The 16,914-nt window shown below is 43.5% G+C and overlaps 1 protein-coding gene across 3 annotated transcripts in view; it reads left to right on the forward strand.

Annotated features, from left to right (window-relative positions):
* LOC119729012 (transcription factor AP-2-epsilon-like) overlaps window positions 1–16,914 on the forward strand; it is a 115,268-nt gene that overhangs the window by 9,152 nt on the left and 89,202 nt on the right. For 2 of the 3 annotated variants that reach the window (XM_038201493.1, XM_038201494.1), the window contains exons 1-2: window positions 14,510–15,300; window positions 16,188–16,664. In XM_038201493.1, the coding sequence (XP_038057421.1) occupies window positions 15,292–15,300; window positions 16,188–16,664 (486 nt within the window). In that variant the 5' untranslated portion in view covers window positions 14,510–15,291. Of the gene's footprint in view, window positions 1–14,509; window positions 15,301–16,187; window positions 16,665–16,914 lie in introns of those variants that run through there. The other variant, XM_038201495.1, reaches the window with a different exon arrangement.

Here is a 16,914-nt window from a genome sequence, read left to right on the forward strand (position 1 = left end):
GGTTACGCGCAAAAGGACACCAAAAATGCAAAATTGTCAAACGAAGGAGAAAATGCCCTCGTTTAAACAAAGATTTAGAGTTTAATGCTCAGTGCCTCTTGTTTGACACAAATTTAGACACAAGTTTAGTTTTTATTTTAATATTCAAGTATATTTGGGCTTTTGCTAATGTTTATCTCATTTGCATTTCTGCAGTAAGAAACTGCAAGGGTAAACAAACAAGCGTCTTTAATCAGTTTTCGGAGCAAAGGTACGGGATAAATAGGCCAATATCGAGAAAAAAATAGGACTTTTATTTGCGACAAAATTCACAAATTGAAGAAAAGGATTTTGTTTCCTAGAAATGAACAGGAAAAGGGAATTTGCGATGCGATATGACTTTTTCATCTTTTTTTTTTCTTCAAAAAGATGAGATTAGGTACATCAATTATTGAGTCGTTGAAGCTATTTACGTTCGGTTGTAGTTACAGTGTATTGTTAACTCCAATGAGGCGTGGTCGTGTCACCTGACTCCGCGGACAGGCCTGAAAAATTAAGCATCAACATGAGTGAGAAATGTTTAATACAGGCCATTGTTTCACTCGCAAAAGGGTCGTTCTATAAACTGAGGGTCCAAAGTGTGACATTTGTCCTGTCTCTGTTACCTTGGTATACTTTGTAACTTGCCCTTCAAGTATTATGGAGGATGGATTCAAACGATATTTTATTAGTTGGGTAGGTAGTTTGAGCATTCGTGATCATTCCTGGAGGACAACTGCATTGAGGAATACATCAGAGTTATACAATCAGAGATGTCAGATGTAACAGAGACAGGAAAAAAAGTGGACCCAAAATTTACAGAATAACCCAAAAGACAACTCATCACGCCAGCAAAATCTGTACTCCCCACTGCTCATATCACAATGCAAGTGTATTTTTGTGTGTAGTTATCCTCCCTTTCTTTTATCTGGAGACCTTGAGTGTTTTTAATCAGATCCCGCACCTAATATTAGCCGGGCCAGCCCACCTGACATCTCCAATTAATCACTCTTCGTTTGACCAAGGTTCCCCCCAGACGTCAGTATTACAGATTACATTCTTCATTATACCTACACTGCTACTACAACAACGACAGACGCGGAATGGATGTCCCCAGATAAGGGATGCTTCCCTCTCCCGTGTAACTAATTCTCGATATTACTGTTATAATTAGTCCTATTTTCTTCTCAAGCCACGGCGTGTCTCTGGCCGTGTTCTATCTTTCTCCTCCCCCCCCCCCCTCAATACCTCCCCGTACACCCCACCTGTGAGTAATCAACTGCACCATCCCCCTGGACATCGGTCCGACTGACCAGCCCCTTAGGCCTCGCCAAAGTTGCACAATTTCTGTCGTCCAAACCGCGAGAAGAAGACCGAAGATGTGGAAGTGAAGTAAAAAAAAAAAAGGGAGGACACTAAGGGGGGAAGAAAATGAATTAGTGTTTGGATCAGCTGCCACGAATGGGGCGGGGAGAAAATGATTAATCCGAAAGGGAAATATTATGGAGGTGTGTACACCGCTTGCTGGCAGGCCGCATGTCAACTCGTTATGTTGGTGTGTGAGTCATAACAAAAACAACACACACACTGGCACACGCTGGCAATGTGATTATTTCATTAATTCATTACTTTGAATTGATATCGCTGGTCCTTGTGTTCCCCTCAGATCGCTTAAGGACGCTCCAAGGCTTGTAAAGATACTGAAATTAATTTACTTAATTCACCAGGAGTTTGTGTGTGTGTGTGAGTTGTTTGAGTTGGTCAAGATTTCGAGATTTAGTCGAACCTCTTGCCAGTCCTTTTGAATTGACAGTTCTTAATCAACACTCTGCCCTCAGGCCTCTCGCATTCTCTGGCCCTTTTAGTTTTTTTAAGTTGACATTAATTAAATCCACGTGGTTATTAGTGACTGACCAGGACCATGCCAGGACTGTCCGCGTGTTTCAACGGAGAAAATTAGGGGGAAAAAAGCCCAAGAAATAAATATTTGTGCATTTGTCTTCAAAATAATTATTCCTTAACAACGCACAGCGAGTTACATATTTCTGAGCCACTACCATTCTCATTATTCATGGTGATGAAATCTGCCTGAAATCTTTAATGTATTCAGTAAAGTTTTGAGAATTAAGAAATATAAACCGTTGTTTTCATGAAAATCAGTCATGAACATATTTTATTTACAAAAAACCGTCTACATTTTTGCTTAGGCCTACGAAATCTTTTCAATTGCGTATTGGTTCGGTAACATTGTTTTGTTTCTCACACTGATGTGTTTATCGTCTGTGCAATCTTTAACTGCGCATTTAAGTTACGAGCTTTTGTACTTGCATGATATTGATCCGAGATTTCATATTTTAATGGGTTGTTTTCAGTCCACTGCGGATTATCAATCGACATTTTTTTTCTTGACTCCTGCGTGTAAAGTGTGTGTTTATCGAGGGGAGGGCGAGATCACAGCATGCCTCACACGCGCGCGCCATATTCGCCATTCCTACGAGTACGAAGTTCTTCTTGCATGAGCTCACCGCATATTGGGAGGCAGGGGCGGTGGGCTGGAACGCAGGTGTGCACGGTCGGAGCCCTGGCCGATGCCCGCGGTAGATGCGCGGCGGTTAGGTCAAGCGTGCTCCGCTCATCTCGCACTTTGAAACCCCGTCCGCTTGCACTTTTTAACTCACCGCAATTTATAATAATGAGCAGACCGCATGGTATTCGGATTACATTAGTTTTCTCTCAGAAATTCCAATCTTCGTTGTCTTATTTTTTAGTTTTCGAACGAACTTCAGACGTACAATGTATAATTTACATTTTTGGAAGAGAAATTACATGTTGTATGTGATTTATAAACCAAGACAATTAATCATGTTAACGTTTTTTAAATACATGTATGCCAAATAACATGTCAAATTTACATCTAAATCATTCACTTTCTTGGTGTGTTTTTGGCATGTTTTCACATTGTACTTCGCACCTTGCAATCATTTGTCCAATGTCCTTATAAGGTCGAGAGGGTTGTTTATTTTGTTTAGCCTGGGAAGAAAATAAAACTAGCTAGATCAGGAGCTAATTGTAAGGGGTTTTAACATCCATTGTTGTTGGAATCTTTGATGATTTCGTTTGGATGGAGCAGCGGGCGGTGCTGGCTGGCTTTTTCAATGGCGGGGGACCTTGCCGCGCATGGAGTTTGATGTCGAGTTGGGTGGCTGGCTGTGTTTGTTTTGTTTTCATCATAAACGTGGGCGTCACTTGGGATATCATTTCTGGTCATATCAGCGAGTCATTAGCCGGGCCAAGGCGAACTGACCAGCGAGTCTTATTGTCATTGTTGGTTTTATGCTTACCTTTAAAGACAAACAGTCTTATGATAGTCGTGAGTTACACAAGCACGCAGGCGCAGGTTATTGTAAAGTTGTCTTCAAATCAAATTTTGTATTTAACATTGTTCATTTCTTGTCATAGTTCTAATGTCTGGACATTAGTGATTGTTTAATGGGAGATTTGACCAAATAATGAGATCTGAATCAACTTCGTATGGAGATTGTTTGGTTATAACTTGGCTTGGGTGAAACGGGAGCCGGTCGCTTCGCGGGAATCGAAAAATAACCGTCCTTGTTGACATTGAGACACAGAATGCGTTCCGGGGAGGGACAGAAAAGTGGTCCAGAAACGTGCTTTTGGCCCCAAATTGCTCACCATTAGCAAGCCAGTGGGCACCTGTTTTTGGCCCGCTAAACTGGTCGCCCTCTCTCATGTCGGCTAGCGGGAGATCGGGACGACCCCGAGGCCAGTCACCGGCAATCCAACACCGCCACGCGCCACGGGTAGCTACGCCGTGTGTTAGCCCCGGTCCCGTACCTGCCCTTCTTGGTGTGCGCTGAGACGCAGTCTGATATCGATGGTCAACAACACAACCTGAAGAACTTTGACACCCCCCCCCCCCCAGTCTGAAGGTAGGCAGACCAAGGCCAGTGACCAGGGTGGAATGCGAACCCGGGACGGGAGTTCACGCCTATTTGTGTGTGTGTCAAGACCATGCTTCGCTGTAATAGTATCGCTGCATCAATTCTAGTTCCAAATACCGTCGAAAGGACTTGATTATTGGAGATAATTTGAGATGACAGGCCTGGTTAACCACAAAGCAACGGGAAAAATTCTGGTGAATTATTGTCTGCCACTGGTTTTTGACTTAATATTGATACAATGCAGTGCGTAAAGGGTGTACTCCCCCTCCCCCCCCCCAAAAAAAAAAATCAACTTCAAATTTTCATCGTTAGCTTGTCTATAACAAGGAAAAGATGGAAGGCTTCAAAATCTTTCGCAGTACACATGACTGATGGCAAAATTTAAAGGGATATTACGGCCTGAAATGCGCCCAATTGGGCTTCAAAAAGCGTTTTAAACGAAATGATATTAAATAGAAAGAGCATCTGAAGGTAGAATATAAACGTCCACACAACCATCCTTTAAAAACTAGGCGGTTTTATTTTGGTGTTATTCGACTTTCGGGAGTCAACATTTTTGTCCCCGAAGAATCGATCTGTTCAGTGCTAGTTGTGATCCAGCCGCACACACCGGGTTCGCATTCTGCGGACGTGTAAGAAATAACATTTGTGTACTGGTGCTGTGTGTATTATGTACCACACATTGAATAGACACGACTTGAAGTACTGTTATACCACTAAATGTCCGTCGCGTCCGATGTAAACAACTGGGTTTTGCCGTCTTTTCTCGGGAACGGCACGACATTAGGTTTGTTGCCTTTCAACCAGACCTTTGAAATGTAAGTAGGCCTAAACAACCCAGACATGAAATTCGGAGATTTCAGGCCGTAATGCCCCTTTAAGCTCTTTATACAAGTAAGGCTCAGCGGGAAATTAATGGAGAACGTCAAATGTAACACAAGAATAGCCCTGTTTGTGTGTGCTCATGTGAAAAAATACTTAAACTAAAATAAATGTGGCAATGACTTGCGAAAAAAAATATCATAACAAATCATTACATCAAACAAGGTTATTAAAACGAAACTGACTTCGTTATTGTTGTATTTCGCAGTCGCATTGCTCCAAATGTTCCCAAGTAAAAGTTTCCCCCGCGTGATTGAATGCATTAAGTAACAACCTGTTTCCCCGGCCCGCCACGTGCACCGAACCGTCCCAGACCGGGGGAACCGCGGCGAGTTTTACCCTGGCAGGCGGGCCGTGCCGCGGCAGCACCCGGGCCGGGACAGGTAGGGTTACCCGCCCGCAGTCAGTTTCACACGGTGCTGGGATCACAGGAGCGGGAGGCCGGTGGGCTGGGGTGTCTAGCCTGAGACAACCCGGGCAGCATGTTCGGCTTCGGGAGCCTTCCCCCATTCACCTGCTGCCCGGCATGGTGCTGCTATTATTGCAATTGATCGCCGCCAAATGGTGTCCCCAATTCAACTTTTTTTTTCTTCTTTTTTTTCCTCGTCGACTTTCTTTTTCTTGAAAGCGGAATTAATTGACTTCCTCTGCAGCATCTGTCCGTTTCAGCTCCTTAATTCGAAAGTAATTAATCCTTTGTTTACTTAAGCTTCAATTAATGTTGTGTCCAATGTTGTAAAATATATTGACATTATAATGTTTTGTAATAATAGGAAGTAGCAATTCAAAGGGACTTTGGTTTTCTTTTCGGGAGCATTTCTAAAATTGCGCTTAATGTTTAATTTTTTTAATTCGTTTAATGACATGACTGGGTTTTTTTTAAATTCTTTTTAAGACTCGAACAAATTAAATTAATGCAACGTAATATGGTCGCGGAGAATTTTTATACAACCAGTGTTGACTTTAAATGCAACAAAAAATTCGGGGGGAAAAATGTTTTCAGTAAAGTGTTTTGTTGATTCGGCCGAAGTAAATGATGAGATGTGTGTCTGCTCCGTTGCTATCTGTTGCAGGATAGCTTCTTCGTGTCACAAAATGTACTACGGGCCCCCGTCTTGGCGTCCTAAATAGGAGATTATAAGGTCCTTTCCCCCCGTGGGAAAAAAAATACACGGCGAGAGCCAGCGCCGCATTTCACCGGAGAATATCTAGAGTGAAAATCTTACGAAACATCTTCGAACTCATCTCAATCCTTCTCTCCCCGGTGCAAGTGGCAAGTGCACACACGGACGGGGGAAGGGGGTAACGACCGCACTACGCGTATCAATCTAGCGGGCTGTCTCTCATCGGCTGACCGTGAACTATCACTTGATGCCCCGCGAAGGTGAATGAACGCGCCCGGCAACCCCCCGTTGATTCCGACACAAACCCGGGATCAAGATGGCACACATCTTCATAATTCCTTGGGATCACCCTATCTGATACTGCGTTCAGATAAAAAAAAAAACTTCAATTTTTTTACGGAGATCTGAGATCTGGGATCATATTTCGTGGGTTTTGTTTACAATTATTGTGACGACGAGCCGTGAAAGATTAGCATGCTAGTCAGAAATATTCGCAGACATGTTGTGTAGAGCACTCCAATAACGATCAACGCGCGCAGCGGCTTGACATTATACTGCAGTGGTAAATTGCCGCAGTCATAATCTCATTTTGTCGAGAGCAGATTTGTAAACATGTCAATACAAGAGCGCCCTCTGTTGTCTTGCTTCATCTTGAAAAACAATCCATCGTCATCGCCTAATTTACATATTTAAAACAATGAACGATTCTATGCTGCAGAAACTCTGTTGACATCTCATTATACCACACTTAAAAACCAACATTTGCATATCATCCAAAAGGAGAATCACCAACATAAACTGGAGAAAAAAAAGCATTTAAAAGATTTGATAGTAATTAATAAAAAAAAAATCCAATGTAGAATCTTGAAATTAAAAAACTAAAGGATCTTCCACGCGGCGAATGTCATCTCAGCGAGGTTTTCTGGCCTCTGAACTCGCCCGAGTTCAAGACGCCCTCCTGCGTCGACACAGGTGTCACTGCCGGTTACTGACCGAGATTTTGCGCATTCTTGCCACTTGGTTTTTTTTCTCCTCCGTCTCTCTCTCGCTCTCTCCTTCAGTTCTGATATTTAGCAATTTCAGGAATTAGTGAACACAAACACGATCGGGCCGATCACAGCTCCATGTGTCACATCGCAACAGGAGGTGTCTTCCCTTAGTCATTCAAGGGGCATTCTCTTTCCATGGGGGGTGAGAAAAACCTCCCGAGTCCATCCCTTTAAATTTGCGATGAAAAATTCGAGCATTTATATTAGCATTTTTTTACATTTGCATTTCAGTTTTACATTCGTATTTAGTTTCTCGACGCGTCATGATCAAAGTCGGACTCAATTTTTTCCCCGTCTTTTCAAATTAATAGTTTTTGTTTTAATGTTGTATTGTTAATTTCGAATTCCTTTGCTTTTCTTATTATTTGGCTGCAATCTACAGAGAAACTGTCAATGTGAAATGTATGTCTTATGAATTAAATCATTTGTAAAAACAAATGTGTACGTCGCAATGGGGATACAAATTCCATGCAAAAAGTCTTAATTTTGAACTTCAATGAAATTTTGTTTCAATGTAACAACATGTTCATTGTGACGTATAGGTAATGAGCCAAGCCTGTGCCTCAATAAATCATCCATGTCCACCAACAAATGAAGGCTTTTTCAAGTCAAAAACCTCATGAGAGTCCCCCATACCGCTTATAAACTTACTTTTGTGTGACCTTTTTTATCCTCCGCTTGACAAGTTCTGATTTTGCCCCATGGAAATGTAACGGCGGAATCTAGTGAAGAAATCCAGTCAGATGTTGTGACATGACACACAGCGCGCTGTCTGTCGGCGCGTCCTGGCCACCGAAACCAGACGTGTGCAAGACTGTCGGTAACATTAAGTCCAATATCGTAACCAGGTCGTGTTATTTAATTAGGACCTCGAGATCTGGCAAATTGACGAGGAAATTTCTTTCCGAGAGTGACCGGTGTCCCTCGGATTCCGCTGCCGGTTCTGGGCGAAACAGGTCTTTTGGTGGGGAGGAGTTTCTCCAAGAGGTCCAGAAAATCTCCTCGATTTTTGTTCTGTTTTACTACTCGGGTGATCATTTTTTATCAAACAAAAATTTAACATAGGCCTACCCAATTCGTAATTGAGACGATACAGTGTCCAGGACATTTTTGTATTTGTGTCATTTACTTAACAGAAGAGTAGTTTCGGTACATACAGTTATCTCAAGAACAACATTCTGTCTCAAAACAAAACCAAAAAATCAAACAAAAAGACAAATTACTCGCAGATCCCCTACCGCATTAACAAGTGCGAGTGCACAATAAGCTCTGGCCGTCTTGCATACATGAAAGTCTTGCATGAAATCTATCAAAATGATCCCTGTCAGAGCTTATAAATACGACACCCAGCAATGCGACGCCGATGGCACACATGGAACACCATACTTTAGATGTATGCCTAGATTTATAGCGATTTGGGATAAATACCGCGTGACTATAACATTACTGCACATATTTTGCCTCCATCAGTACAAACTTTTCATAAACAATTGTTACAAACAATTTTGTTAAGTATTTACATGTAATTTATTTTGTTTGCTTTTTTTGAAAATTAAAATTTTGTAATTATATTTTATGGGAAACTGAGGGGGGCTTATTTTGGTCAATTTTTCGGGGACAGACAGACAGACCGACCGTCCGACCAAGCTCCTGCCAAAGCTAGCTTAAGCCTACAAAATAAACCTCTGACTTAGTTAGTAAAGGCTAAAGATTGATTTTTCTTAAAGCCATTTTTAGCACCCTTAAAAACTGTAGATAGACAACCAAAGGCGTGGAGACAACCTAAGACATGACAGTAAACAAATAAGTAAACCTGGATGTTTTGCAAAGTGGAATGAACACAAGAATGAAGTTTGCGAATAAAACATTGATTTCTTCTGTACTATGGTTCATTCAGAACCAACATTTCTTCACATAGCAATTAGCATGCAGATGATTTTTTTTTGTAATCGCGTGACGTTTAGCCACATACCTCTTCTTCCCATCAATCAACTAGAGATGTCCTTAAATGTCTTCTCATCGTTAGGAAATGGATTCTACGCTTTCCTCATAAATATGTCATCGCGACGTCGTCGTAAATACGTCATCGCAGCGTCATCTCATTGTTTTCAATTCTCCCCCGTCATTTTTGTCGAGTTTTGTGTATTTTCCAATCGTGTGTGGTCCTGGCGGCGTGAGGAGAACTTTGGGCGTAAGTGAAAACATGGCATGCGCCAAGGACGTAACGCAGCCAGTAATTACTTACGCATGCTTTAACCCCCGAAGTTACCGTGTTTCCATCTTGTTGGGCCAGTCCGTTACAAGTCATCACTGATGTAAATCAATGAAGGCGGTTTATAATGAGGTATACGACATAATAATGTTCAATCGTGTCTTCCCTTGCCAAGCTTGTAATAATCACGTCATTGACGTGTGGTAACCTCATTTGCAATACAATTATTGAAACCCTGCAAATGTATACATGTAAATTGTGACCTCCATTATGATTAAAGCGATGAATTGAAATAAAACTTTAAGGAATTACTTGAAAGTAATATCCAATCATAAACATAAAATCAAGAACTTATCTTGGACATATTCCTCCATGTCCTGGGCGACTTCTTCAACCATACATTTGCTTGTCATTTTGTTCACCCATACCTCCATGGTTCAACCCATTAATTTATGCATTAATTCTTAAATTAATGGGTTAATATCCTTTCAAATCTGGGATCTTATTTCAAATTGATCACTGTTAGTTTGTTGGGCATTTGTTTTTAATGTATCAAATGTTGTGATCCGAATCTTTTCGCTGTCGTGGACTTGTAAAGTCAAAAAGTGTCATAGCGAGTCCCTGAAGTATAGTGTGGTTCCTAGCTCCGTGTTTGGAGGTTAAAATAATAGCTCTTTTTTATCGCGAGTTTTAACAAGTATACAATTCAATTCAATTAGACATTTATTTCCATATTGGTGAAAATCAAAGGAAAGCAAACAATTACAGAACAAGTATTCAAATCAAAGATAATTAAGAACTAATTGGAAAAAACCCTAATGACAGGAATTAGGAGTACACCAATACGGGGGTATTTTCAGAAGCCAAAAGGAGGCTTATTATTGAAATGCCCGTGGACAAAAACAAACTTTACAGATGAATAACAAAAGAATAACACGATCCAGTTAGCAAAATGCATACATTTCGTTTGTTTTTTTACATACTTTGAATGTTGGCATGATCATTTTTACAAAACTGTTGTTTCCAAACACTTGTCTAAAAAGTTCTGCAAGATACGCGGTGCAGCATATACGATTATGATACATCAACATATACGATGATGTACGATGTTTCTAGACTGTTCACCATGTTCAGTGTGCACTCTGTTTTTCTTTTGGTCAGTGAAGACATTTGGCGCTTCAAACACCTGACATAAACAACTCGGCTCATTGTTTATACGCTCATTAACGACGGTAGACAGGATAAACGGGTGTTGATTATTATCTGACAGACGAGGAATTAACGGCTAAATACCCAATGCTAATCTAATTAGGTCACGCGTTGCGCACACAACAGACGAGTATAGCGGTCGGCTCTTAATTAGCTTGACCCCACGGAGCCGGGGTCAAATGTCAACAGGTCAACACGGTGCAGCTGGCTGTGCATGGCTATTTTCCTTTGATTGTTGACGAGTTGATGGAGAAGAGAGACCTGTTACATTACATGTGTCGTCCTTGGACTAATTAGGTAGCGAGATGACAGGTTGTTTCTCGGAAGAGGTCTGGTTAACATTGGCTGGTGGCTGGAGGGACACTTGTGCTGGGCCGTGTGGTTCAGTGCATGATCCATCGTTCTTTAAGCAATAAATTAACTTCATGTCGTGTTTAAACTTTAAAGTTGCTGTAGCTACTCCACACCCCTAAACGTTGAGCTTATTTTCAGTCCGCGCGAGTTTCTTGGATGCGCGGTCTTTCAATTTGAACTTGGAGACCAGTGGTCACATATTTGTACACGAATTTAGCCTCAACCTAATCATAAATTGGAAGTGTTGCTCTTTGCATTTTTTTTTGACGTCATTAATTATCTAGATTATCAGCTATGCGGTCTTGAAATGGGATTTACGCATCTGCTTGGACGTCGTACTAACGTCTTGCACAGGCTGCAATTCGAAATCGAGCCAAACAGTTACTGAAGACATGAGCAAAAGAAACAGCTATTCTAAACAGTAACGGTTTATGGACCAACGCTAAGAGTGCATGATTGAAGCTTGGCCAATTACTCTATTACAAAGCAACCCCTGCAACACTTGACATTCAACGTAAAGTGGAGAACATAACCGGATTGCTGGCCCATAATTGCAATCATTATGACCCTTAAATTGTGCCCCTTCTTGGGGTCAATAGTGGGGCCCCTTCACGGGCCTAATCCGTGGCCGGCTTTATATACCCTTGGCTCTCCGTGAATGCACCTCCTCAATCTCCGGTGAAGAGGTACACGGAGGGGATTTAAGCTCTGCTGCCCTGTCCCACCATGGACCGCCCACTGCGCTTACAAGAGACCGTAGTACCTGGTCGGGATGATACCTCATCCTTGGTGTATTGGTGTATTACAACTCCGGGACAAAAGACCGACAAGTTCCGATCAATACTGCCCACTTGTTCGCCTCCACCACGGCGTAATGTTACTACTCATTTTGTCCCCGGCTTTGTTCCTCTATGAACTAGGGACCTTCTCACGAACCAGTTTGAGCCTCATCTTTTTAAGACCATCGTATTCGTAGGAAGATAGATAAAACAAAATCAAATCCCTTTGGTCTTGTGCTCGGATGAAAGTTGGCTGACTAAAGTAGTATTTGTTGTTGTCGTTGATATTGTGGTCTTAGATTAGAACAAGGATTGTTGTGATCGTTCATGTTCAGTCACGGGAGCATGGACTTGTGAAGAGCTTTTTTTGGCAGCGGGTTTTTGGAAGCAACAACTCCCCCGTGCTCAGGCTAAAGTAGCCCCGAGGAGATAAGCTGATAAACACATGGGACTTGCTTATTAGATGTACAAATAATCAAAGATTGTTGCGGCGTGCTGGGCGGTGGTCACTCTGCTCTCTCTCGCAGTGATACCGGTCTGTTTCTTTGCTATAGATGAAAGTTTCAATTGTTAGTCTGGTCAAACCTGAAAATCTGTCCCGCTTTCGAACGGTCAGCCTGTTGCAAAACACGGCATGATGTCTGATTTATCCAACAAAATGGCTGCACAGGAAAAGGTTTCCCAAGAAAAGCATTTCAATTCATCGTTGCCGTCAAAGCAAACTTGTGTACCAAAAACCTGTTTCTTATTTTGTCTGGAATTGCCGTTAAAATTACACCCACGATCATGGCCACAGTAAGCTCCAGATTGGTTGACAAATTTACAAAATTCACGAAGAAAGCAAACATTTGTTACTGCAATTCAAAGGGATCTTTTGATTCAACATGTGTTCAACTTGCATGTTAATCCAGGCCCTGTAAGTGCTAATTGTAAAACCGCCACTACTCAGCGGTGGGCATATCCTTGTCCGGTGTTTCAGGGTAATACTGGCCCGTTTATTACCGTAGTCCGATCCCGTGGACATGTCCAAACCATCGGCCCAAGATCTCCCCGTGCCTTACCCCCCTCCACTTACCAGCCCCGCGTAACAAATCTCTCACATTACCGATTCCGTTGACAAGTTTATGGGCCGTTTACCGGCGCGTTTTGCTGCCAAAGTGAGGGGGATCCACATGGGAACAATTTGGCTTCTGTTAAGGATCGGTTTTTTCTCTTTTTTTTTTAAGAAGGGGCGATGGTAATTTACGATCTGTCGTTGGAGACAAATCGGTACTGGCTGTGAAGACTTGGCTTGACCATCGTGCGAACTTTGGCAATAGCATTAAGTTTTGAGTTAGCCTAGCGTTTAGATCATCAATAAATACAATATACACCCAACTATTTCAGAAGATTCTTCATAACTCATGAACAGCGATGAAAGAGAAGCGAACGAAATTGTCATTTTTGACTCTTTAAAAAGACAATTGATGGCAAGAAATCATGTTCTTATCTACCTTGGAATGGGCAAACTTTTCTAACTTAAGGAAAAATAGTGGTAAAAACATGTATTTCCACAAAAACGTCCCCAAATTCTGCATCCCTTCTTCTGCATGGTAACATGAAGATGATATTTCGGATACTTTTTGCTCAAGTTTATGCGAGAAATGGTCGTATTAGTGCGAGTAAAAGCGGAGGTCTTGCTCCGTCCAGCACATTCTTGCCCGGTTAAATGACATGATGATATCGTCACATGCCAAGAACGCGCACGCGGTTCCCTTCTGCGCGATACCGAATTCTTTTCTCGGTTACAAACCGCGGACCAGTTTCGGCATACCAGGACTCCGTGAGGTCCCGGTATACGGGGTGAGCTGGGCGCTCCTTCACCCTTCATTAGCTCCGCGTCTGCTCGCCAGCTCGACTTAATCACGGTGTTATCTAATAGTTAATTCCAGCCCGATTTCTCTTTCTCGTGTCGGGCCGGGTTCCCGTAAAAGAAAAAAAAATACACCAGGCCTTCAACACCATCTTGTAATTAGAACCAGAGATGGTTGGTGACTGTTATTCTTGATGTTATCAGAACCGGATCGAATGTCACTTCTGGCTGGGGGAGTAAACACGACAGAATCCAGCTGATCAACTAATTAAGCAATCTATTACCTATTGATTAATTGGGGTATCAAATACCAGGGCTAGCTTTGAATGTTAGCTGTCCGTCAATGTTCTCGCAACTTCGCAACATATAGTTTTCAAAATGGTCATCTCGTGTAAAATACATGAAAAAAAATACAACGAAAATTGTATGGGACGCCGAATCGTAATTAACTTTGGTGTCAGTGATAATCGCTGCTGAATGAGCGCCCTCTGCGTTGTATCCTTGCAACAATTTGAAATGTGGGACTATGAATGATTTGACCTGACCTTTGTACACAAAAAAAATGGTGGATTAAGGACATGTAATATGTATAGGACAAGCCTGCATATACCTTGTGAGTGTATCAAATACAAGCTCACGATAAACATGGAGCAACACAGAGGCATGTTTATGGTCTGTGTCAGTCGCAAGCTTCACAGCATAAAAGAACACACATTAAAAAAAAGGTCATCAGTAAGCATGCACATACAGTCATCTATTCTGCCATATTATTTTTTCACGGTCGAGGGCCAAGTGTCAAAAACCTTAAAATTCTTCAGGATGGTTAACAGACACTCTAATAACAGTTGATGGTATACACGTACCGAGTTGTGGTCTCGCCGATTTCACAAGTAAATGAGAACAAGGTATCAAATCTGAACAGAGCAGGGGATCCCGGCGGAAAAAAACACACGACCAGCTTTGGAAACCCCGCCCACGCTCTGAATATGCATGAAGAGAGAAGACTGGCAGCCATTGATTCGCCGGTGAGTGCGCCGTCATATGACAGCCGGCACGCATAATTATACACACATGGCTGCATAACACTGCCCCGACAGGCCGTGCCCACCAATCGCCGCCTCCGACTGATTTGGAAATGATGTACTGCGTACGACACTCACTTAATTAAAATGTGTCTGTAGCGTCATTCATGCTCGGTTTGTCGGAGAGTGCCACCGGCGCACTGTGTGTTAGAGGAGTGGGCTGGACTTTCGCGTGAGTAAACCTGGGGAACCTCGTCCATGCGCCTGCAGTTACGGCCAAGCATAACACAACCGGCCTACACACAACACACTATAGTGTCAACTCCGGTACATGGTCGACTCACACATTGTTACGCGTCCACAACACAAAAGGGACCAGGATTCAACTCTCGAGTGTTCCCGAGGTGCCAGAGGTTTTTTTTTGTCTTCTTGTTCATCTTTGGTTGACCTGCTGCCTGGAGGGCCGATCATCGCACTTCCACCTCAGCCCACCGTGTCTTGCTCTGCCTTGCCTGTAGTACCGGTGCGAGAGGGCCAGAGCCCCCACGGCCCAGCTCCGTGTTTCCTGGCCGCGCAGCCACACCGACGCACGGGGTCTAACCCGGGTGCAGGACACCCCGGTTGCCCCCTCTGATCTCGGGGAATTCCTTTTAATTTCAGCTCTATCGCCTCGAATTAATGACCAGCTCTGGCGTGTTTGGAGTGTGTTGACCTAGTGTCTGAGTGACTGTTCACCGGCTGGCGTGGATCGCCCGTACTGGAGGAGTAGTAGATCGCCCGGACCTCCTTACACTTCAGAGCGACAAAAGTCGCTGTCGTGCATTCTAAATGGCACAGGTGAGAGAAATGACAGGTCGGGCTGCTATCTATTACCGTAGCGACCGCTGTAGGCCTGACAAGCACGTACGGGGGAATGTGTAGGGGATGGCGGCCGTACGCAGCTTGTCTCTTCCCCGGTGGGATTGCCCGTGGATAGGTCGCTCATCTTCCGACCCCCATTCAAATCAAGACTCTGGTTCTTGCAAGGGTTTTTTTTTTTCATCATCTTCAAGCTCTTTGGCTTGGGCCGGCAATAACTTAGACACACGTCACATGTACCTAGAGGCGATATGTCTATACACTGATCCGGTATTCCGAAGTCGTCGACATCATTATTATGTACCGTGACTTGACAGACTCTGCCATGACCATGCATGATAACTTTTTTGCTGAATACAGTTGCGAACGTCAGAAACAACACTACTTCGTCGCTATAAATTTCTATAGATTTTGCTTTTTCCATGGTCAACGACAACACTTCCCGTGGACTGTACAAGTCGCCTGAAAATGTCTGACGAAATTCTATGTTCAAAACGGCCAGTTCCATGTGTTTTTGCGTTGCCGACTTTTTGCCGTTATGCTAATTATGTTGATACCGAAACTCCGAAGCACTATGTTGATATTTTTGCCGAGCTATGAGTACATGTATATGGAGGCACCAGCCCGTAACGGACGGCTAGTTGCGTTGCCGTAGGCTTTCCCTTGTCATGTTTTGTAAAACCGCTCTTCACCTGTACAAAACCCATATCGTGAACATTTAGCACTTGTTTCGTGCCCTTGAATCGCCTTGTTTACACATGGTATATTGCATTTTGTATCAATCGCATGTGTGGAGAGAATCGCAACTTTCAGGCTGAGTTGTAAATCTATAATTTGTGTGTTCTTTTCCCTTTGCTGTTTCGCAGGAACGGTCCGATCTGTTATCCAGCCACCGACCAGGCTTCAGTGCCGCCACGGTCGGGGCCACCTCGTCGTTCTCCCCGGCCACGCGCCTGTCGCACACGCCGACCGCCACGGACTTCCAGCCCCCGTACTTCCCGCCGCCGTACAACATTCCCCAGCCCCAGTCCCAACTGGATTTCCACCACCCTCATGTGAACACGGACCCATACGCTCACCTGAACCCCATCCACCCGCAGGCCCAGCACCAGTACATGCACCCGCAGCAGCGCTCGCAGCACATGCTGCGCTCGGGCCGGGACGAAACGGACCACTTGAACCTACACCACCCGGGCATGCAGCTCCCGCCTAGCCGTGACTATTCCGGGGTGCGTAGGCCCGATGTCTTGGTCCACGGCGGACCGCACGGACTCGGCCCCGAGCAGACTGATCTCGCAATGTTGCACCACCCTGGCGGCTTACACGGAGTGGACGACACAACGGTAAGCGAAAATCAAAAATACCTCATTCAAAATTCCCCTCCTTCCCTTCTTGCCCTTTCCTCCTATCCTATCTCTGCAATTCCCCAGACGCCATTGCTCTTTCAGTCAGCCGCTTGCCGCATACATTTAAGAAAATTGACGAGTTGGTGCTAGGGACAAACCAGCAATGGTTGATGATGCATAGATAAAATATGTAGGTAGTTAAATTAAATCACTCAGCGGGGTCGTTTGTTAGGAAAATGACATGGGG

Source organism: Patiria miniata, unplaced genomic scaffold (genome assembly GCF_015706575.1).
Source record: "Patiria miniata isolate m_02_andy unplaced genomic scaffold, ASM1570657v1 HiC_scaffold_20, whole genome shotgun sequence".
Classification (NCBI taxonomy): domain Eukaryota; kingdom Metazoa; phylum Echinodermata; class Asteroidea; order Valvatida; family Asterinidae; genus Patiria; species Patiria miniata.